The sequence below is a fragment of the Lytechinus variegatus genome, chromosome 7 (genome assembly GCF_018143015.1).
Source record: "Lytechinus variegatus isolate NC3 chromosome 7, Lvar_3.0, whole genome shotgun sequence".
Taxonomy (NCBI): Eukaryota; Metazoa; Echinodermata; class Echinoidea; order Temnopleuroida; family Toxopneustidae; genus Lytechinus; species Lytechinus variegatus.
The window spans coordinates 36,134,417-36,158,336 of record NC_054746.1 but is presented as its reverse complement, the minus strand read 5'-3'; the positions used below and the strand labels follow the sequence as shown (position 1 = coordinate 36,158,336).

The following is a 23,920-nucleotide window of genomic DNA, read 5'->3' as shown; positions in this document are numbered from 1 at the left end:
ATCGTCATAACCCTGATTGGCATTGATTGTATGAAGTTGCAATCCCATCCGATCTTTTTCTCGGCACACACCATTTTTCTGTCGACCTACCATCTGCTCCCATCTCGCCCTTCTCTGTCTTTAGAGGGTCAGGGGTCCGAATCCCATCTAAGCGATACACTAGTATTCTCACCATATTCACCAATTGAAATAGATATTTAAATCAATAGTTATTTCACTTTGGGGGGACGTATATAAATCATTGATTGGAAATCTATTCAAATGCTTTTCATATAAGCTAATATATTATATTCATATCAATAAACCAACCAGTTTTACAAATCAACTTACTGTAGAAAGTGAAACATATTATATGTGAATGAAAGGAAAGAGAATGGAATCGAGAAGGGGGTTGGAGAAGAAGAGACAGAGGAAGGCGATAGTCATTCTTTGTTGATCTCTCGTGGATATGGCTTCTGTTTAGCTCCCTCTATTGGTCACTTTACTCACATAGGTAGTAATGATTTCTCACCCATTTGCAGATCAACAGACCAATATGTACAAAAATAAAGTTAAAGACTGGGGGAATACAAAACAGATGGGAGAAATTGAGGAGAGGATGATGATTAAGGAGAAATAGGGGAGACGAATAAGTAGGAGGAGGAGGAGGAGAATAAGATTTTTTTTTTTAAATCTTTGTTTGTCTAGTGTACTCGTTACAAGCTGTGCTTTCAGAGTTGTCACCTCCATCACATTGTAACTCTTATAAATGTCTTAATGTGAATAATGCTTATCCTTTGGAAATATTATTGTTACTGACCTTAATCGTTGAATCTATGTGAATTGAATTCAATTTAATTTAATAATGCAAGATCCCATGATGGCATCGCACTTTTAGGCTAAGACGGTAATTCTTTTCTGATACTGCTTGAGATAAGTTCTATTGTGGGTCATTTTGTCACTCATAATCTCGGATGCAGATTTGAATAATAATGGTAATTTAAATAACAGAAATCAGAAATTGATTTCAAAGTCCATATCACTGTCTCATTACGTTTCCTAAATACATTTTGATTATAGATTTATGACTTAATAACAATTACACACATGTCCCCTCTGGAGATGTGCTTCTATCACGTTCAGAGAATATAATCCGGTCGTATTTTAGAATAGCAATTAGATCTTAGTTAAAGGACAAGTCCACCCCAACAAAAAGTTGATTTGAATAAAAAGAGAAAAAAAAAGCATAACAATGAAACTTTCATCAAAATCGGATGTAAAATAAAAAAACTATGACATTTCAAAGTTTGGCTTAATTTCACAAAAAAAAGTTTAATTGCACATCCCGGTCGTTATGCAAATGAGGAGACTGATGATGTCATCCACTAACTATTTATTTTGTATTTCATTATATGAACAATGAAATATTATAATTTTCCCCTCATTGTCAAGTTAAAAAAAGATTAATTCCTCCCTGAACATGTGGAATTAGCATTGTGTAATACTACATGCATATAATTAAGTCAAGTTGGTCCTTATTGTTAAATCTGTAAAAAATGAAAAATGACATATAAATACCAAAAAAAATGAAAAATAAGCGACACTTTAAAATATCATAACTTTCTTATTTTACATCTGATTATGATGAAATTTTTAGCGTTTTGCTAGTTTTGATTTTTCTCTATTTATTCAAATCAACATTTTTCTGGGGTGAACTTGACCTTTAAAAGGGGAACCATTATGCCAGAAAGAGAAGTGGGGGGGGGGGGCGGTTGGTTGGGCGGACTGGTAAAGCTCTTTAGGGAGGTGTAAGTAGATATAGATAAAGCGGAAAGAGCAAGAGAGGAGGATGGAGAGAGTGGGTGGCACGGGGGGGGGGGGTCATGTCATTCGTGAAAGAAGTAAAGGAAAGCGTGAACGGCAGATGGGAGGGTGGATTGATTGAGGGGCGGGGTAAACATTGTAAAGAGGGAAGTGGGCACAAGTGTGCAGAGGAGGAAATGGACAAATGAATTTAAATCATTTCTTTTATTTTCCACTTTCAATTTTCCATATTCGAATTGTTCACATTTACATTCGCGTTATTACAATAATTTGTTCTAATGATCCCTAATGATGTTCTAATGACCAAAAACTAAATAATGCCAGGTCAGGGAAATGGCAATACTGAATACTGCCAACTTGTTATGCTACACAATATAAATCGTTAATTCTGTAAATAACTAAAGGCGCATACCGTTCCCAACGCCTGTACCATTATTCTGCTTTTCGAAGAGGGAGGGGGGTTCCAAAACTATGATTATAGTAAAGGCTTTATAGTAAGAAGTGTTAAATTATTCTCAATCATTTTCAATTGAATTGAATAATAATTCAATTTAGAGCAGGTCGATTAAGATTTAATGAGAAAGAATTTATTTATTGAAGGCACTACAGTGAATACTTCTTAAAAGCAACCTCACAACGGCCGGTATTCATCCGTTCTGTGCATAACCGTCATGTTGATACATTTGACACAGACCTTGCCCCCCCCCCCATCCAATTTGGCTCCAAGCCCCCTTGAGACGCAGGTGGGTATCCTTAATAAACTACCGTCTTTAGATTGATACACTTCTGATACACTTCTAATCTTATCAAAATTACAAATAGCAATTGAAGAAAAGATGGTCGTTCTAACGCAATTAGTCGTAGGAAGTGTCAATACAAATTGCAATTGATACGCGTCACCATCCAATATATCCATTGTCTGTGAGTAAATATTAACGTTATCTGTATACTGCGTTGAGGTGATGAGCAAGCACGTTTTATTGGGTAATAATATGGTGTAAGCAAACATACAAAACAAGGATGGGAAAGATAAGGAAGATCCAGTGTCGCCATGGAAATCAGATTCCAAGCCGAAATTGTGAGATCCCCTTTATATCATAATATTTAATTTTTCGATTTCATTTAATTTGATATATTAAACGCAATATTTTCGCAAAATTAAATTTTGAATTAATTGTAGTACTTTACTGCTTCGCTCTTTACTTTGTTTGAAAGGATGTTGTCATAAAAAACAATGGAATATATAAGGGTTCGATTTCATAAAAATTGTAGCCATACTTATACATAATTTATATGCCCCATAATAATATATAATTTTTAAATACAGTAAATCGAAAAACTTTTTCCACGTATCAATGTAAAGCTTTGAAGTTGACATCGTCTTATTTGGCACGTTTTTAACATTCAAAATCTTGATTGAATTTATAATGACTTGTTTGCCTTTTTACTCCATTCATTATTTTGATTTAATTCTTTTTAGGTGGAACTGGTCCCCAATTGGATTGTAAAAATCTATAAAATAGAAGTGATGCATGCCTATATATTCCAAAATTCATTCGAGTTCATTTTACAACCGAATTCTTACCTATGCGACGAGTAGAGAAGTTGCCGAGCAACGATCTCGTTTCTTTTGTATTACACAGGCATTCACATGTATATCGACATCTAAATGATGGTACAATTTTATTCTTTGAAAGTTTCATGTATATTGATCCAAAATTGTTTTCGTTCAAGAAAGATTTTTTTAACTAATTGTATTTCTTGTCCAAACCACTAGCGTACCTAGGGGGGGGGCAGTCTGCCCCCCGACGAGCCACAACCCATGCAAAGGACGTATCCCTGCCCCCCCTCCCCTGACGAGCTTGAAGACTTTTTTTTTGCTTGTCAATTTTTTCTGGTACGAAATCCTTTATTTGTGATTGAAGACCTTTTTTCTCTCTCTTTCTTTTTTTTTATTTTGCTTGTCGAATTTTTTGGCGGACGTTTTTGCCCCCCTGTGGAAAATCCTAGGTACGCCACTGGTCCAAACGCAACATTTATCCCTAGTTTTCTTCACATGGCATATAGAAAATTTAAGTTTTCTACCGGGGCCCCGTCTTCATAAGTATTGCGATAAGATTGATATATCTTAATGTAAGATCGATCGCAGTATGAGATTGATCTGAATCTATCGCAGCTTTGTAAGACGATGATCAGTGTTATAGAAAGATGTAAACTAGAAATGTTCATGTAAATGTAGCTAATTCAATTTGCAAGTATATCTATTGATACAATTAAAAAAAAAATGTGTGAAATATCCGAGTGTTGAAAATTGCAAAACTCGAATTCTAAGTGAATGTAATCGCAAAATAGTGGGGTGTCTTTGGATTTCAGGATTGTATTTGGCTTGTGTGTGTGTGTGTTTTTTTTTAGTTGACCCACCGCTGTGATACCCAAGTGCGCTTTGTCATTGAATAAAACCTTCCCGTTGTAGTTTTCATTATTACCATTTAAGGTTTAAACATCCAATACATTCTCATTTTTAATCCGTTGGAATGGTGGATTATTTGGGTTTTTCACACCTTCGATCGTTTCTTTTAAACTGTCTCTCCCTCTCTCTCTCTGTCTTATCCTCAACCATCCCCCAAAATGTTAGTGACAAACCAATATCACAGTAATAATAATCATGATGGCATATGACAACAATTAAAATATTCTAATGATGACAATAATAATAAATACTACTACTACTTCCTATAACTACTACTAATAATAATAATCACAGCAATGAAAATAGAAACAAAAACAACAATAATCAAAAAGAAATATTATTCATTGTGATATTTTTTCAACTTTTACCTTTAAACCAAGACGACCCAAAAGTGCACTAAGAACACCACCGACTCAACTTATGTTTGCCTTGGGGTGCATTTTTTCCCCTCGCTTGATCACCACTTTTGGTGAGTTCGCTGTTTACATTTTGTTCCGTATAGGGTAAACATTTCTGGGCGACCACGTCATAATTTATGCGGATCAGCTATCAATAGAAAATTGTAAAATGTTGTGAGGCGTGCAAGAAGGAACTTTATGACAGCAACGGGGGTTATTCTGTATACCCGTAAAAAAAACCCACTATTGTACTTTGCGATGCAATATAATAAAATGAGTTAGGACTTTGGAGGTTGCTCATTCGTGAAAAATTGAATGACTAATAATCTCATTTCTACTGAGAAGCCGGGTGGCGTGCTGCGAAAATACATAAAATGCAACAGGTATGGGCTGTGCAAAAGCTCTTTAGTACAATCGGAGAACGGGAAGAGCGTTTTCAGCTTGATTCGGCAATGAACAAGGATATTGAAACATATCAGAGAGAATTATAACAAACCTGTCACTCAACACCGCGTATTTTGACGTTCCCGAAACATTGCCCAAGGTACATTGTTGGTAACAATAGCTCAGACGATTGGCTTTCGCCCCTCCGGAGTCTACCAATCTCTTTGCGTGTTAGGTTTCGGATTGAGTCCGCTAAACTTTCGCCCAGTAACCTTTCACCCACACCGTGGACTCATTTGCATATTCATGAGCGGTTTGTCACAATCCATCGATCTGGTCGTCTGCTGCTAAATGGCCTTTCTGTGCCTGTGGTTGGTGGGAGGTAGACTGACAATCAGCCAGTCAGATCAGCTTTAACGGAAACTTTATCAGCTCTTGGTATGTCATTTGCCGATGCCTAACTTTTCTCACTTACCCACTTCTCCGAGCGGCAACATTCTACATGGGGGCTGTTTGATTAAAATGCCCATACAATACTACGTGCAGGGATAAAATTCTTTATACATATATTGGTTTATTTACCCCGTGTAAATACACATCCAGGAGAAGTGAATGGCCGGGGACCACATGTTAAAAGGTGTCTACACCAACTGAATTTTCTTCATATTTGATTTAGGAATCAAAGCGACAACACCTTTCGCTTATCATCGGAACGAGATGATGAACTAACCCGAAGAACCCCGGGGAAAGTTGTTGACCGATCAAACCTTAGAGACCCTGCACTGCTGAAAACGTGTCAAAGGAAAACCAGAAAGGAAACAATCACATACATTGTTCCTATTAAGAGATTCATCTTTCCAATTAAATTAACAGGTGGTAAGTGTGATACCGAAACTTATATTTCTATCATTTCTCGTAAGCATAAACATAATGTGTATGCCTTCCTGTGTGAATAAGATTTGACTATCCTCTATTCAAGTTTCCGTAGTCCTCACCGAATCGGAGGAAGACGTATAGACCTACCTAATATCTACCTCGTCAATTCTTCTTTACTTCGGTCAATTACAGCATGATTAGGGGGAAGTTTCGCTGTACTGGTCAATTTTATCAACAACAACAACCTCTCCGTTTCCTTAATTTATTGCCTCGAATATTTTCGTCACCCCGCTGACACACGTTTCAAACACCTTGTTGTATGCATCATTTTTGAACAAAATTCTAATTGAGCCCATAGACCTAAAGAAAAAAAATATATAATTGTAGAAACATTTTGATTAAACAGAAATGTGTTCGATTTAGTTTTTGATTGAGTAAATCTGAATCAGTAGAGGATTTCAATTAATCAATGTATATTTTGCAGTCTGCTTTCTAGTTTTGATATTTTTAATCAGTTTTATTTGATCTGATATATCATTTCTTATTTCAATGCGAATACATTCATAAACATGCAAATTCATAATTAAAGATTAGAAACATGAACAACATATAAAAACACACTTTTACATTACATAAACACATTTTTTGTAAGTTGAATTCCGAGTAAATTAATATAAATTTTGCATCAGTTTATATTATGTTGTGCCTTTCACCTGCAGTATATTTTTTAAAAAGAATTCACAATACATAATTCTAATTTCCACTGTAAGGAATACAGTATTACGTAGCGATGTTGATTTTTTGGGGTCCTAATTTTTCCCTGGTTACCACAACATGGACAGACAGACAGACAGACGGAAAAGCAAACACACGTAGCTCCTGCTCATTTACGTAACTATTAGCTACCATCATCCACCATCCATTTCATCTCACATAACATAGTCAATAAAAATGTTTCGCCATCAAAACATTTGTTGACATAGTCAATTAGTCATGGTGATGTAAACGAATATCAGACACCTCCGATGTGTGGCCGTTCGATGATACTCAAATATACACAGTGTGTGCGTGTTGGTCATTATAAAGGGATGGATTTTGGCAAGGTCATGAATTGATGTCGAGTATTACTAGCGAGTAATTAGCCAAAATATTATAGGTCTGTTCAGAAATTAAATGAAATTTCACGCAAACGACGATATTGAAATATTCATACATGATATACAATTATTAAGATTACATCTATTGTATTGTTTGAATGAGAATCAATATGAGAAACAGAGTATGAACAAAAATTACGAACAAATATGATTACTGGCGAGCATTTCATGAAGGACTTGTCAGACGTTATATCCGACAAGTAATATTTTATCTGACAGTTACTATGGTAACTGTGCCCCTCAGCCAATCATCAATGAAAGCTGTCGGACGAAAATGTTGATGAAACGTTCCCCCGGGGAGCTTTTCATCAATATTTTCATCCGACAAGTTGTCAGATCTGACATCTTTCCATGATTTTGATTGGCTGAGAGGCACTCTTCCTATGGCAAATGTCGGATAAAATGGGACTTGTCGGATAAAACGTCTGACAAGTCCTATCATGAAACGCCCCCCCCCCCCAGATGTGTTCGTGGGGTTCTCTCAATTTTTTTTCATGGGGTGGGGTACTTACCAACCCCCGCAGCCATAATAGAAATGACACATTTCTAAGGACTCAATAATAAGTAATTGAATTCGTGGAGAAAACAATCGATTATAAAGGAAATGTGTAATCTCTAAAGTGGCAACAAGCCAGGGCAAAGTTCTATACGAAACTTGTAAACACAGATGAAATGTTTTATTTTGTAAAATACTAGAAATAAGAATAATGTGTAAACAGATTTCGAAAGACATGACAAATGGTGGCGAGATGATACCGACCTCAATTTCTCCGAAGATGTAGGGTTTGTGTAAGGTTTGGGGATCCAAATACTGTAAAGAGAATGATTAGAGTTAAGTTTTTGGTTAGGTTTTATGTTTGTCTGAATGTATAGATTTAGGAGCAATTATTGTCGTCGTAGCGAATGTTGCGGGATCCTTATAATGGGAATAATGCACCTTTTTCTTACCATACCTTTTCCCTCGTCAACAACGATCTAAAAGGCTGCAAAATAATTGAGTGAGGAGATGACACACTGTTGTGAATTAAATACAATTACTGAATGCCTTCAAATGAAGAAAACTCTATCTTTGCAACAGCAGTGTCGTATAGATTTACTCAAAGATTACGGATGCAGTATAGGAGATGCAGAGTGTATTGACTGCCCGGAATGGAATGTCCTAATTTTGTTCCGAGAGTAAATATGCACTGTACTTGACTCGTGAAGCTACGTTTCCTTGTTCGTTTTTTTATATATATATATTTTTTTATAAGGAGCAGAATGTGAGGAGAGAGAGAGAGAGAGAGAGAGAGGAGGGAGGGGGGGGTAGATGACACGGGAAAAAACGGATGGTTACTGGTCAGAACAACGCGCCAGAGTGACTCCAAATCAGAGAGAGAGAGAGGGGGGCCGGGGAGGAAAGAAAATAGTGATAAGAATGATAACGAATAATGGGATCGTGGTAGGAAACTTATTAAAAGGATTCAGTTTACATGTAGGTGAAAAAAGAAGGGGATGGAGTTGGGGGGGGGGTTCACCACCTCTCTTCAAATCACCTCGAGATCATGACACGGTATTTTCACCCTGACGTACTAAAAGCGAAGATTTACTGCAGATTATCATAATAATCAGAAATGAATTTATTATGACATCAAGGCATGGAAGATAAGGGTAACCTTGTCTGACCTTTGACCTCCTTTGAGATGTCACGGTTATTGATGATATTCAAACTTTCTTTTTAAGGGTATAGATAACGATGCATTTATCTTCCTGTTTCCGACATTAGTATCAGTGCAATTACAATGAGAGGGATGAGAGGTAAAACGTGTAAAAAGGGCTTTGAGGGCGTATCCATTGTTGCAGTCAATGTGGCTATCATATCTGTACATAATGGTTGCTTTAGGCATCTTCAAACTTCAGAAGTGTAAGATGCTCTAGTTGAAGTGGAAAGGCAAGCATATTTGAGATTTTAGGCCAACTTTTGCAAGGAAAAAAGAAGCAATGTCAAAACACAAAAATAAAATAGGTCAAAATATATTTTAAAGGTCCCTACGTCACGCATTTACAACTTTTATGAAGCATCTCATGACGTCGAGTTCATTGTCGATAATTTTACTTCGATCTTTTGAGAACAAACTAAAATGTTGAAATATTTCAGATATCATATTTTGTACACGTCCGACAAAAAATGGTGACAAGTGCAATTTTTGTTCTCTCAAGGGGGCTGATAATTTAGCAAGATGTCAACTTTCCATCATGTTGTTGATATGTCACTATCACTCCATGGAATCAATCTCGACTGAAACATGACATTTCGTGAGGTCACTGTGAAGGTGACGATTACACCCTATCCTCATCTTTGCAACAAAACTTTCTACAAGTCTATATTTAGCGTCTACTGATAACTGCTGTCAAACTATCCCAAAGATCATCTTATTTTGTCGAAAAAGTAGAAAAAGTTAAACTGCTTTTCATTTTCAAAATTTCAATGAGATTCTTACTGACCTTTATAATTTTAATATGGTGGATTGCATTCGATCTTATTTAGGAATTCCAATAGTTATTGAGAATTCACTACAGTAACTAAGGATAGGTGTATATATTATATAAAGGGATAATATCAATTTTAGGGACAAACCTAATACTGATTTAGTTAATATCATCCATGTGACAAATAAATCAACATCGTAAAACTTTCATATCCTATCAACCAATAGGAACTAAGAGGGCAAGGTAGAGACTTTTGTTCATGTCAATTACATTTCTATCTCGCCTAAAAGAGTCACCAGATAACACGGATGAGGAAAAACTATGTTGGTTATGTATAAATATTCGAATGCCTTGGTAAATTGTTCTTGCCAGTGTAACCCTTCTACTCCAGCTATCCATTGCCTTGATTATAACCCTTAGCAGTAAGTGACCAATGATCGTAAAATCTTAAATTGACGGCGATCCCAAGTTCCCGCCAATATTGTTGGTAGTTCGTCCGCGAGAATCCTTCCACGCAGGCGACACGGGCTCGTCAACGATCTATGAAAATTACATTAAACTATAGCTATCTACGACGAGAGATTGGCAGTGATAGATGATTTGTATATTCTTCCACATTGGTCAGTAAACAGAGGGTTAATTTGTTGCCATAAGCTCCCTCATTTGCCCCCCTCTTTCATCATTTGATCACCCCAACTAGACTCGGAATGAAAATATACTCTTACAAAAATCAATGCTATTTTGAATTTGGAGGTGAGATAAAGGTACTGGCTCTTTATATTTTTGTTTGCGGGTGGAAGGTTTTTTTTAATAGGACATATCACCTCCAAACCAAAATAAAGATTACAGTGCAAATCAGGGGATGGAGATCCCAGAATTCGACACCTAACTAAGATAAGTGAATAAGATCAGAAAAAGCAGAAACAACTTTATGTCATCTTTGCATTCTTGGTGTTTCATGGGGAAGGGGTACTGCCCCTGCGAAACTGGGAATGATGTCTCAACAAATTATTTCCTTTGTTAATGTTTTGAAAATTGTAATTTGGGAAAATAAGTCAATCGTTTTTGAGATGATTAATAATACACTACATACATAAGAGTAAGTCATTTATCAACGCGCTATCATAACTGTCATAAATTAATGATCGCCATGATTGATTAATACGATATTGGTTTGTTTTGTCAACATAATCATCGGACAATGACTTTCCAAATATGGTCAGAACAAACCAGCTCAGATGTCACTTTATTCAATCTCAAGGGACTAAAATAGGATCAATATTAACTCCTATTTCAGATTAGTTCCCTCGGCACCAGACTGGGGAGTAAGAAAGTTCCATGACGCCATGTCTATGTCTTCGCAATTGAATTTCATTTTAACCGTTTTGTCTGTGACATGGTATGCCACATCAATCGTCTCAGGCTCTGTAAGAAGGTGCAGAAATATCGGCTCTGATTAAGACGATAATAAAGAGTTTTTTTAAAGTGACTCGTGAATAAAGTTTGGTCCCTCTCCTCTAAGATTTGGGGGAATCTCGTAATAAAATGTTAAAAAAGGGGCACTTGAACAATTTTCATCCTGGGTATATAGGTTTGGCACCTCTGACCCTTCCCTGCCCAGTGGTGGGGTGACACACAGGGGCTGGTTCAATCAATCGCTCAAATATTCAATTTGTTCGTTGATATCGGGAGAGAAGGCAGCAGCAGTCCTGCCCCCTCTCCCATTAAAACAAAATATTACACCTACCGGGGACGCAAGTATGCTCCCACCGTCCTGCGAAAATTCCGCCATTGAATGCAGGCATTGGTAGATGACGTGCGGTGATCAGTCTTTATTTTACATCCATGGTGCAGGATGTAGAATCGTTATCAATCACATTGGCGGCACGACAGTTCTCATGGAGTGTTGCTACGGTATAAGCATTGCGAATGAAGTGTTTATTATTTAGAATGAGATAACGGTAGATGGGACCATTCCTTGCTCGATGCCCGCTCGATGAAGGTTTCAAAGGCAGACGTTATTATTTATTAAACAGAAGGTGACGATGTTATCGGATAATCTGGTAGATGAATGTTTGTAAGTACAGTGTTAGTGAGAGGCGTTGATCTTACAGTGGACTTAGAGTTCTACGGTTATGGTACCACCACGATGGTGGTGTATGATTTACAGAGTGTTTCTGCGTGATTTAGACGAGGATTATTTTAACGTGCAGCTTCTTTAAATTCCTTAGTATTAAATAAGGTAAGAATTCGTATTAAAAATCTTTATTGAACTTTTAACAGCATGGGTACCTAACTATTGTTATTAATGCTTTATAAGAAATCTAAAAATTGTTGGTCTTGTAAAGGTACATAAAGTGCAACAAAATGATAATTGTTGAGGTGTTATCAAAGTGTCATTTGCGGTATATGCAGAACATTTAAAATAATGTTTATATTCTGATGTGCTCCAACATTTGAACTTAGGAACGCTTTTCTTTCTGGTATGTGTTTTTATGCCAAACGATGATGCACAATTTGCAGACACTGTATTATTGTAAATTTTCCGACACATAAATGCGCTTCGATTATGTTTTGCAGCCTCGGGAGAAAGCTGTATGTTATTTAACAAATTAGCTCGAGGCTGACTATATTATAAAATGAAATACGTGAAAATGTCGTACTGCTTATACAAGCCCAGTGTGGAGGAAGATCTGAAGATATGAGGTGCTCCCAACACCTCCTATAGCTAGGCGTGATAGTTGAAATGACATTCCTTACATCAAGGATATAAATCAGTCTAGTAATTCCTATCTCTTTCTACCAGAGAATCATCATCCATGATAGCGCCTGTCTGCATTTTACGTGATGTTCATCATGATCATCAGTTCTTAAAGCTATCACAGAGAATATAAAACCTAATTTGGTATTTGGTAATTTGCAATTTGGTATAACCTGATAACAGTGTAGACTTAATGATTGGTCTTCGAAATCGGAGTTGAAATAAATTTGGATTGAGTTTCAAATAAAGCACAAAATGATAAAAGTATAGGAGTATTCGAAGCATTGTTGTAAAAGAAATAATAATTTAAACGTGAATGAAGTAATTATCGGGTAATAATGTCGTTGGAGGAAATGATTTTTGCAGAGTTCAACTCTATTTTGAGGTCAACTTTATAAAACGGAGAAACATTGGTGATGAAGGGTATACATTCAAATCAGCATCATCATCAGCGATGTTCAAGTATTAAGGCTATTTTTTTTGTATTATCAAAACCTTTTGATAGCTCTTCTGGATATTATGACATGAAGTAGGATTAAATAAAAGAAAGTTTTTCCAGATAATGTTAGCATTTCATAATGCCCTTTACCTCCGATCTGATGTTCCTAGTGCTTACAAGGTATTTAGGTTGAGCTTTTATCCAAGTTTATTTAATATCTTTTAGAGGTATGGAGACATGACGATGGAATAAATGTATAAATGTTGCCAATGTGAAGGGAAAATAGCGTATCGAATTCTTCCTGAATTAGTTCAAGCATGACCTACTACTCTGTAGGTCCATGGTTCAAGCTATAGAATACACTGGGCATTCAGTACTTAGATCCATTACCCCATAGGAGTGTGTGGTATATGATTCGTCATCAATCGAAACTTTACGAAAACTTTATCTTACAGTTGAATTAAAGGAATTGCTCACTCACTCTCCCTCTTTCATGTATTTCATTATTGCCCCGTAGGAATTTGAGCAATCACGATGAAAAAAAAATGAAAATAATACAGTCATCACGTGCTTCCTGCGTCAGATTTCTGTTATCATGCTTATTGTAGTATTGATGTCATTCTGTTGTTTCTCATATGAACACACACACATAAATCAAATTTCCATTCATTTGCGATAGTCGTGATCACTACCATTAAATGGGCATCTTTATCAAATTAAACAAGTAATGATAAATTGCCTCTTCTGAACTCAAGTATTTGAATAATAACAAAGCATCGATATATTTTATTTCGGAGTCCATTCTAAGTAATATCTCGCGCATAAACACGATAGATTAATACGCTTGTATGAATCTTCGCAACTGTAATACAGACGACGAGACACAGGCATGTGATATCTTTTCCTGACCATTTTTCAAAAACTTATATAGAGGTGGAGACTGGTCATAAACTATGCCTTGAAACATTTATGAGAGTTTCGGCAAAGAAACATTTCTTGATGATAACTGATGTTTTAATTGGTTATTAAATGCTACAGATCGTAACTTTGATAATCATGAGTCATATATCATGATGTGCTAATCCGCTTTGTAGACGATAAAGCACGTGTCGTATGCACTCTCGATAATGATGAATGCAGGAGTGAGTATTAAGGGGGCAGGGGCAACCATCACCTTCTTGTTTTGTTAAGTAGTTAAAAAGAGAAAAACGGGGGGGGGGGGGGAGGAAGAAAAGGAAAGATAGTAGATAATAGGAAAATCAAAAAGAGAGGCGTGAATCTTATAATTTTATGATTTACCCTGTAATTCAATTGATAAAATGACGTCACCATTTGTCGTCTTGCTCCCCTTTCAAAGTACCCTGGTGCCGCCCATGATACAATAATTAGTATTTAGTAGGTATTAATAATTCATATATTGGTACGGGAATAGTGCTTGATTGTCATGCTTGTTTATTGTTGCTATAGGCATTCTAGTACATGTCCTAATTCATGGGAAGGTGCAAGACTTAGGGTGGATGTAAAGTTTATGAAATTAGAACAGAGGTAACTTTTGAAAGCACTTAAGGATTTGTATGGATTTTTCTGTTGTCTATATGATTTATCTTTCATTTGTTATTTCCAGCGGCGACCCAAGCTCGTGCCCTTGTCTATGATTATGATTGCTTATTCAACTTTTCATTTGCTTAGATATTCGGGAGTAGTAGTTGACAGGACCTGTCCCTGGATTCACACCGACATTTTCTATTACTACCCCACTAAAAATGAAGTGCTAATTTAGCACTTACAGTGCTTGTATAGTGACTGCACTACGAGTGCTGATTTTCTAGTTTAAATTTGAACTAGAAAATCAGCACTCGTAGTGCATTCACTATACAAAAAATTAGCACTTCATTTTTTTTACAGTGTACACACATTCGCATAAGTCCAAACTCACGCACAGTTATTGGTCGCTGAAAACTTCAGAAGTAGTTGCCCCTTTAATCATAATCAAAAGAACTTTATCTTCAAAGATTTAAACTCCCGTTAATTGTATGAATCTTTTAAACACGTGTGTATAGCTGATCTGTACATGGTAATTAAATGGAAATAGATTGGAAGCCTTGCACATGGGCAATTAAATGGAAATAGATTGGAAGCCTGTACTTCAAAACCTAACTAAATTAATCACCGTCAATTTTAGCTCAGTGTGTAGTAGCAAAACTGAACAAGATCTACTTGCCAGGTCATTATATGAAGATAAATGGATGTGCTACTGTATCTAAACTGTGATCAATAAAGCAATATTGTCCACCCTGTTTCCCATATCTTCCTGTAGCTAAGGCAATTGATCAGATTCACTCTAAAAAATGGAATGTTAAATCAACATTTTGAAAGGTTGGAGGAGTGACAACATTTTCTAAATGTTGCATTTACTACTTTAAATGGTTCTAACCAACACTTAAAATGTTGGATTTAGCTTTATACAAAGTTGGATGTAACATTTGGAAAAGGTTGTCACTCCTCCAACCTTTTAAATGTTGATTTAACATTCCATTTTTTAGAGTGTTGTAGTTTAGACCATTTCGAATGTTCAGATATTTTAGAGACATCTATCACACTACTTTCAACATTTATCCCATTATTTTTCGTTCATTTCTCTTTCTTGCAAAATTTGTTTTTCATAACATTTTTTTGTAGAGTTGTCATTTGTTTAGAGTTCCAATTCTGCGGAAAGGATAATGAAAAAATAATATTCATTATTGTAAAACATGATCCACTATCTTTACCATTAACAGCAACAACTGCCTTTGTGAACTCGAGGAAATGTTTTTCGTCTTACGGAAGGATTGTGAATGTGTTGAGTGTCTGATAACGGTTTTTTTCTTCTTCTTGATTTGTATTGTATCACTTTCGGGTTTAGTAGAGGTAACTTGATTTTCATGAAAAATTCTGACCCTCTTCAGAGTTAATAGCACAAATCAAAAGATTTTTCTAATATGAAATCGTTCAGCATTGACTATCAAAGTCGGGATTGCTTTCTTTCAGGATCTTTCTGAAGCGGTCCAGACTTCGAGATGGATGACTATACCGAAATGATGATGATGGTGACCAACTATAGCAATGCCACTCCTGGTCCAGTCTTACCGGCCTGTTGGCCAGTCCTTGTTGACCCTACGACATCAGAGCTTCTGAATAGTAAGTTTCTTTCTTATGCATTGGTCAATGTATGGGATGGATGGGATATGACTGATGTTGCTGTCAATATACAAACGCTTTAAAAATAGTGATTTAATAGTGTTTTTGTATTTTCGAATATGAAACAGCTTTCTGACCATGATGTGTAGATGACAGTGCTAAGAAGGCAAATAATAATAATGATGATAATGGTAATAATGATAGTGACAATGACAATAATGTATAATGAATTTGAAAAAAATGACAACCATAATAAAAACAATAGTATTGATTTTAGTTGCAATGAAATTATTACTAGTGATAAGGCGGGAAAAAAGGAAAATAAAGACAGGTCAGTTTTCCCCTTTTCTCGGAAAAATGCATTTCCGTTGCGCTTTGGTCGCTGTGTATAAATTTCGCATCATTCAAAGCAGAGTACGCCTATTTATTTCATACTTCCCGTAGAAAACAACAACACAGAAACAGAGAAGTGTGGTAAAGTTCGAATGGAATCCTACTCTTCATTCATTTATCATCATTATGTTGATAAAGATATGAGAGAGAAAAAGGGAAAGATAGCATCTCCTTGTTGTCTCATTACAACCGGTGACTTCTGACCAAATTGAAGTCACAGTATATACAGTATATTCGTTGTCGATTTTTTACATACATTTCTAGAAGAGGCGAGAGTATATGGAACTGTTTATGTAAAGAAATTTGAATGAAAAAATGAAAGCCTAGCATTACTGTTGGACCATTTATAGCTTATGAAGCTCGTATATCAGTATTGCCAAAATACAATAGCATTTCATAAAAATAGGTCAGTTACTTCCACATAAGGCGTGAGGATTCAGTCGAAAAATTAGTAGGTGAATAACTTTATATGCGGATTAAAGATAAACTATATTGTGACAAGATGGTAGTCGTTCATAAGAGAAAAGTCCCCCCCCCCTTAAAGTGGCACTGCTGTAGCACAATATTTTTTCAGTTTGCTATTATGATAATATGAGAGATGGAAATGGTAGATCGGTTATTTGTGATGACGATGGTGCGGTCATACAGATTTTGATGGCGGAGGTAAAGGTGGTTGATATGGTGGTCGTATGACGAGAGCGGTGTTGGCTCAGTCGGTAACGCGTCTGCCCGTCGAACCAAAGATCGTGAGTTCGAGTCCACCCCGGGCGGATGACTGAAGCCATTGCGTTGTGTGTAGACGTCTCTCCCATGTTTCATAGATGCAGGATATGTTACAATGGAAAGCACTCCATCCCTCGGATAGGACGTTAAATGGAGGCCCCTTGTAGAGGAGAGTCACCACCTTTGCACGTTAAGAACCCAATGCACTATTCATATAAGAGTAGGGGGAAACCCCGGAGTAGAGGTCCACCTGCATTCCCCCCATTCGGTTATATCGGGAGGAGAGACCTGCGGTTCATAGTGATTCAGTTTGCTTTTCGCCTCCCAGGCACAGGTGACGCCCAAAAAAAAAATAATAATCATACTCTCCAATGATAATAAAGTCGATGATGATTACAATCATATCAATAATGAATTTCCAATGATGTTTATTTTTTTCTTTCACTTCTGCAGCGATAGGCGGGGACCCCAAGTTTCTTGGGGTGATGGGGACAGCCATTGCCCTGACTGTTTTCAATGTCGGCATGTACCTCGAGACTCTATGGTTTCTTTGCAGAAAGATACCAAGCAGAAGAAAAATACAGCTCTCATTCATCATGGGTATATATCCAGTAAGTATATTGAAACACCTCATCCCCTCTTACTCCATCCCCATCCAACACTCACGTTACATTCATTACTCCCACAACCAAGGTAGTAACGTGCATGGGTGCTGTTTCTCAAAATCTATTAAGCCAGTGGCATAATGAGCCCAAAATTTTGAGGGGGCTCCATATGGCTTATCGCGTATAATTAATAAGAAGTTGGGGGCAAACGAAATGAGCGAGCAAAATATTCAACATTTTTATTACAAAATTCAAGTTTTTGATGGATTTTGACATAATATTCGGAAAATAATATATCACCCTTATCCCTTTCCTTTTTTCCTCTTCTCTTTTTTCTTGGTCGTGATTGTTTTGATCTTTTTCTTGGGGGGGGGGGGTGGGGAGCAAGAGCCCCCCAAGCCTCCCTATTTGTACGCCCATGATTTAAACATTTTATTTTTTTAATTCAAAGAATTTCATATTCAAATCTGGCATCCTTTCGAACTACAGATTACAAGTTAACCGTTTCATATAAAACTGGCCCTTGGCTTTAATCGCGAACGTGATCTTTCATGACACATGGAGTGTTTAAACCTCTGGTTTTTTTTTCAAGTGAACAACAATAAATGTTAACAAAAGAGAAAAAGAGAAGAAGAAAAAAAAGAAAGAAGGGGAGGAGAATGAGCAGAAAAAAATATCTGGAAGAGAGGACCATGAATACCCCCATTTAAATGAGAATAATAATGACGTCATCACATCCCTATCAAAACACACTGGCGCCAATTTTCTGTATTTCCATAAGCTAAGAGAGCCGTTGCCATTCTTGAGACAATTGCTCATATTTATGTAAGTACAGTGATGAGTGCGAATTTATAGATTTCAAAATTTTAAAGAATGCTAACCATTTTGCTATTTTTAATCTCAGGATACTATCAAGAATGACCTTTATGTCTTTGATTAGTGATCGTACTTTTTTCAATAAGTTTGTTCTTCACTCTGGTCATGCTTATCTATAGTTCTGTATATTCCAGATACTTTTTTTTCATTTCAGGTATTCTCAGTTACTTCTCTTCTAGCTATGTTCATCCCAAGAGCTTCGATTATTACAGGGTTCACAGCTCATGTGTGAGTAGTAAAATGACAATTATATCCTTGATATTTCTTTATTTCTCTCTCCTTTTCTTTCTTTCATTCTTTTTTCTTTATCTCTTTCTTTCTTTTTTTCTTAACTAACTAACTCACTAACTAACTAAACTAACTGACTGATAATCTGTTTACCTATTTACCTGTCTATTCGTTTAGTCATTCATTTATCGATGAATTCATCTTGCATCCGATTCCTTTTCCCTCTCATCTTACTTTTTTATATCCTAATTCTCCAATTCATTTACTAATACACTTATCCAATCATTTACTTATTCATTTGATAGTAATCACTTTCACATATATTTACTACCCCAGCTCTCCCCGGTTCTCCCCGGTTGTTATTTACTCTAGCATATTGCTTATTAATGCTGGTCCCTTCACTTTCATTATCTGATTCTGTTTTACAATCAGTAGTATACCCTATCAATCATCTTATTTTCACATTCTGTTCTGTTAATCAGGGGGCTAGCTCTTTACATGTCATGCCCCTTGTTGGACTCTGAATTTATTTTCATTTTCAGCCTTTACTGTTTGTTATTGTATATTTTATATCATGTCCATTTATGTTCATGTGGATTGTCTTGTTTGATTAAAAATGTAAATGGATATAAAATGAAATAAAACAAATCTTGAACACTTGAAACGTGAATAACCTTATAATATCGACTTCCAATATAAGTAAGTAGTCATGTTTTCCTTTTCTCTTCGACAGATACTTTTCTCTGGCGCTTGTTCAGTTCATTATGTTATTGACTGGTTACTATGGTGATAAAGATAAGATGTTAAGGATATTAGATGGTACAATTATTCCACTGGCCACGCCACCACTCTCTATGTTCTGTGTGTGCTGTCTACCAAAAGTTCCAATTAATAAGTAAGTAGGAATGTTATGGTCAATATTACGTGTAGAATATGTAATACTATATTGCAATGGCTTTCGTTTACAAGCTGTTTTAGTATATTAATCTCATAAAATGTTCGTTATAAAATAAACTTTATTATTGAATTTCTAATTTTATAGTTTACTTTCCAAGTTCAATACAGTAGGTCTGTAAAAGAATAACCAAGACCCAAAATTCAGTTTTTAGTTTAATTTATATTTGAAACAAACTTGCACGTGTCCGCGACAGGAAGGCATATCCTGTTTTTACACTAAGCGCAACATATATTTATTATATTTTTAAACCAGCGTCGTCACCGTAAAGGTATAAGAAATACTCTCCGGCTATTCATCTTCAACTTTGTCATTTCGTGGCTATACTAATTCTTAACAATGACGAGTGCTTAACTTCCAATTCTAGTATTCATATCTTCTGAGTTTTTCCCGATGATGCACGAATTTCATTTTGAGTATGGTACCTATTATTTATATGATAATAATTAATGAAGCCCTTTATTTTTCTTTAAGGTTTACGCTTCCCAAATTCGTGAAGTTAATTCGTGGTTTGGTGCTTCAGGTTGCCATCATCAAACCTCTTTTCTACTTTCTTGGTGCTGTCTTATGGCTCAATGGATCATTCATTCCAGGCGATGTAAGAAACATACTCAAGTACAAGCCGAATGCACTTATATACATCTAAGTTAAATTTATTTGCTGGATCTATTCCAGTGAATGATCTATTTCATATATCAATAAAATGCCAACCCAGCTACATAGAATTTACCAACTGATTTAGGAATGAGTGGTTCGGATGCGTCCTCGGACAAGTCTTTCCCCAGTTCGGTCCCAGACGTAAATATCCATTTATTTTGGACCCATTTCATACAGACATATAACTATGTTAATTGTTTTTTTTACGATCATGTAAAATTATTTTTCAAAAAGACAACACTATTTTGCTACTTTTAATGATTGGTGAGCATTTTCCTTCTGGCGTAAATGCGAAACTCGTGACATTAGTTTTCGCAGTTCAGTTCAAGACAAGTAATTTTTCTCAAAGATATTAACCATAGAAAGAGCATAATTAAGTGTCCTTCCCATATCTCTTTACATAAACAAATTAATAGTATAGTTGTCTCTGTCTCCATCGAAATCTTGACAGTCAATGTATAGATGTGATTTATGTATGTGTTATCTCTACGCAGTTTTCAAGTTCTGGAACCTACTTGTGGTTCAACGTCATCTATATTGTCTCGACACTCTTCGCGCTCAACGGCATCATCATCTTCTACAGGTTGTCAAATGAACCGCTCAAGGAATACCACCTTACGCCGAAATTCTTCACCGTCCAGCTCACCCTCATTCTCACAAACGTCCAGTCTTTCACCATTGGTATCTGCGCCATCACAGGGGGTATCGCCTGTAAGCCACCCTTCCATCCAGGCTTGAGGGCGCTTTGTAAGTTTGTTTTGTTCTTCTGTAATCTTTGATCCATTTTATAAGATCCGATTCATTCTGGTCCTGATGCATAACGCTGGTAGCTATTTCCACAACAGAAGTAAACAAATGCCAAAATGCAAACAAAATGCAAATCCCAACTTTCACTCGTTCTTTAATTATGTTGATATTTTTGTTCTACTTTCAGTAATAGTTGTGATCATATTATGTTCTAGTTTATGTTCTGTTTTATAGTTTGCCAGTGGAAACCGAATTTTAATGAAGTTGTAAACAGAGACCCAATAAACTAACCTGTATTTTTGTATCAAATCAAGGGTTCATAGAAGGCATCATCAAAGACATAGTTTCCATTATTATTTTATTACTCTCTCATTATCTCTCATACAGACATCGATAGTTTACTCAATATCATCGAGATGTTTCTCTTCAACATCTTCGCTACCGTCTGGTACCGGAGGATGAAAGGCAACATGGGTCGCGACCAACTCCTTGAAAGGCGCGACTACGCCAGACTAAGCCAGAACTCATACCGTCAAGATGCAGCCAAACAGATCGCCCTGGGTGACGAAAACGACAACAAGACCGATCTGGCTCTTTACAAACCAGACGTCGGGAGGAATACCACACAAAATGGCGGCTCGTCTGTTCACCTGGAGGGAGATAATCCGTGGCATCAGTTTGGCAGTGAGCATGAAAGCGAGCAGAAGCAGCCGTTTCTTCATGTGGTTGCAAACCAGCCGAATGGAAGTGTTGCATGTAAGGTGACCAATGAAACTTCTCAACAGCAACCATCATCACCGCGAAAGAACTTTCAGGAAGAGACTGTCGAAAGAGGCTCAATCAAGTCAGGGTCGATTCCGTGGAGTGGTTCGGGGTCAGACAGGGAGACGGATGTCTAGGATCGGAATTACAAATCCACCGGTTCAAATCCCACACAGGACTTTATGCAATCACTTTCTTTGACGCCGAGAGGTTTCAGAATACTTTTGCCATCGCCGAAACAGCATTAATCGTCTCTTGAGCCTGTCGTGCTTGCTAATCAACACATTTAAAAACTTGATGATTCTTATGCAAACTTTTTTCGTTTCCATATGTTTGAGGAAACTGCTCTCCAAAATTCAGCTCTTATTAAGGACGTAAAATCTTTCTCTTGTACTTTACTGACCTTACACTTCAATAACGTTCCCGCTCGTACCATGCTTACACAGCAAAATGGCAAATGTTTGTATATTTATTAACATTCAGATTATTTTATGCTATCTATACCAAAATTCACTTTTATAACCTATCATGAGTAGTGTTTTTTTTTTACATTTTGTAATTTTGAAAATGTTTTTTGGGAGATGACTACCGTTTAGTACTGACGATGGAAGGAAAGAGTTTAGCACGACATCTATAAATATATATTGAAATAGTTGACAAAGTCCCGAACCCGTTTTCAGCTTTTATATGAGAAAATGGTTTGATTGATAATTTATTATATACAATGCAAATGTCTGCATATGAAATGGTAAATTCATATTGACCATTATCACTTAGAAAAATGTAGTTGTTTTACTTTCACATTCCTTACTGTTATTTTTTACAGATATACTGACCAAAAAGTTCATGTCTATATGTTATGATATTTTACAGACATTAATATCCGCATCACATTGAATTCTTCCATGTATATGTGTAAGAGAGTAGAGCTTGGTCATGGTTGTGGATCCTTTTAAAGAGGCTTGGCACCCGTGTTATGCATTAGAGTATTTATGTTATAATATCACCTGGTATTTATCATCACTTTTCTGATGGAATCAGTATTGCTTGCGCGATTTGTGTAAAGAGGCTTACTATAATGATGAAAATAGAACAGCGGTAAGATGTCATCCTGAGTAAATGTTTCGAAATCCTTTTTGTAAACGTTTTTGAAAAAATATTGCATTTGATTTAACTTGATTTCAAATCTTTAAATTTCTCCTATACATTAATGTTATGCTAAAACAGAGTGACACAGGGAATATTGACAATCTGATCTGAGAGGATCTCGAAGCAAATACATGTACTTTTTGTTTTGCATGCAATGTGGATGACGTACCTAAAAAACACAGCTATTGTTTCAAGTGCCTTATACGTCTCTTTATATCCATACCAATTTTGAAATAATCCACATGCCGTTCAAATATGATTGATTGGTTAATTTATATGATTTTTCAGGTATAAAAAATGCAAATATGATATTTAGGGCATCAAAATATGTCATCAGAATTGACAATTCTACGATGAAATTTAAATATTACATCAAGACGTTAAATCCAGGGTATAAATGGCAAAAGCGCCTTGAGCACATTGCAGAGTAAATACGTGCTCTACATATTAATTTCCACTATTATTGTTAATGATATTCATCATGGATAATGTCGTAAATAAATTATTTTCTATCTAGACTGTGAAAGTTTAGCAATTTTTTTTCAGCTCGTCATTATTAATGATAAAACACACCTAAACTGATCAAATAAATTCAGTGATAGTTATTCTACAATTATGAAAGAAGAATTGTATGCCATATTTCTTATGAAAGTCCACCCAACACCGAATATTGGATGAAAAATGAGAACATGTTTGTACATAAGTACACAGTAAAAAGAATAAACATTTTTCAAAAACAAAAAAAGTTTCTAGAACGTCGTTTGATATGGTCACGCTAGCTATGAAATCTAAATCTAAATCTTGAAAAAAACATTGTTTAAGTCTGTCACTCTAACAACAAGTCGTTTGAACGTTTTTGCAATTGTTTAAACTTTTAAACGACTTTTAAAA

General features: G+C 36.0%; 1 protein-coding gene across 1 annotated transcript; it reads left to right on the top strand.

Moving 5' to 3' along the window:
- Positions 1-5,026: 5,026 nt before the first annotated feature.
- Positions 5,027-23,545, top strand: LOC121419145 (organic solute transporter subunit alpha-like). The gene is made up of 8 exons (XM_041613475.1): positions 5,027-5,931; positions 15,785-15,934; positions 17,504-17,661; positions 18,686-18,759; positions 19,493-19,654; positions 20,189-20,312; positions 20,866-21,118; positions 21,506-23,545. Exons 2-8 carry the CDS (start codon positions 15,814-15,816, stop codon positions 22,015-22,017), a joined length of 1,404 nt encoding a protein of 467 aa, XP_041469409.1. The 5' UTR covers positions 5,027-5,931; positions 15,785-15,813; the 3' UTR covers positions 22,018-23,545.
- The last annotated feature ends 375 nt before the right edge of the window (positions 23,546-23,920 follow it).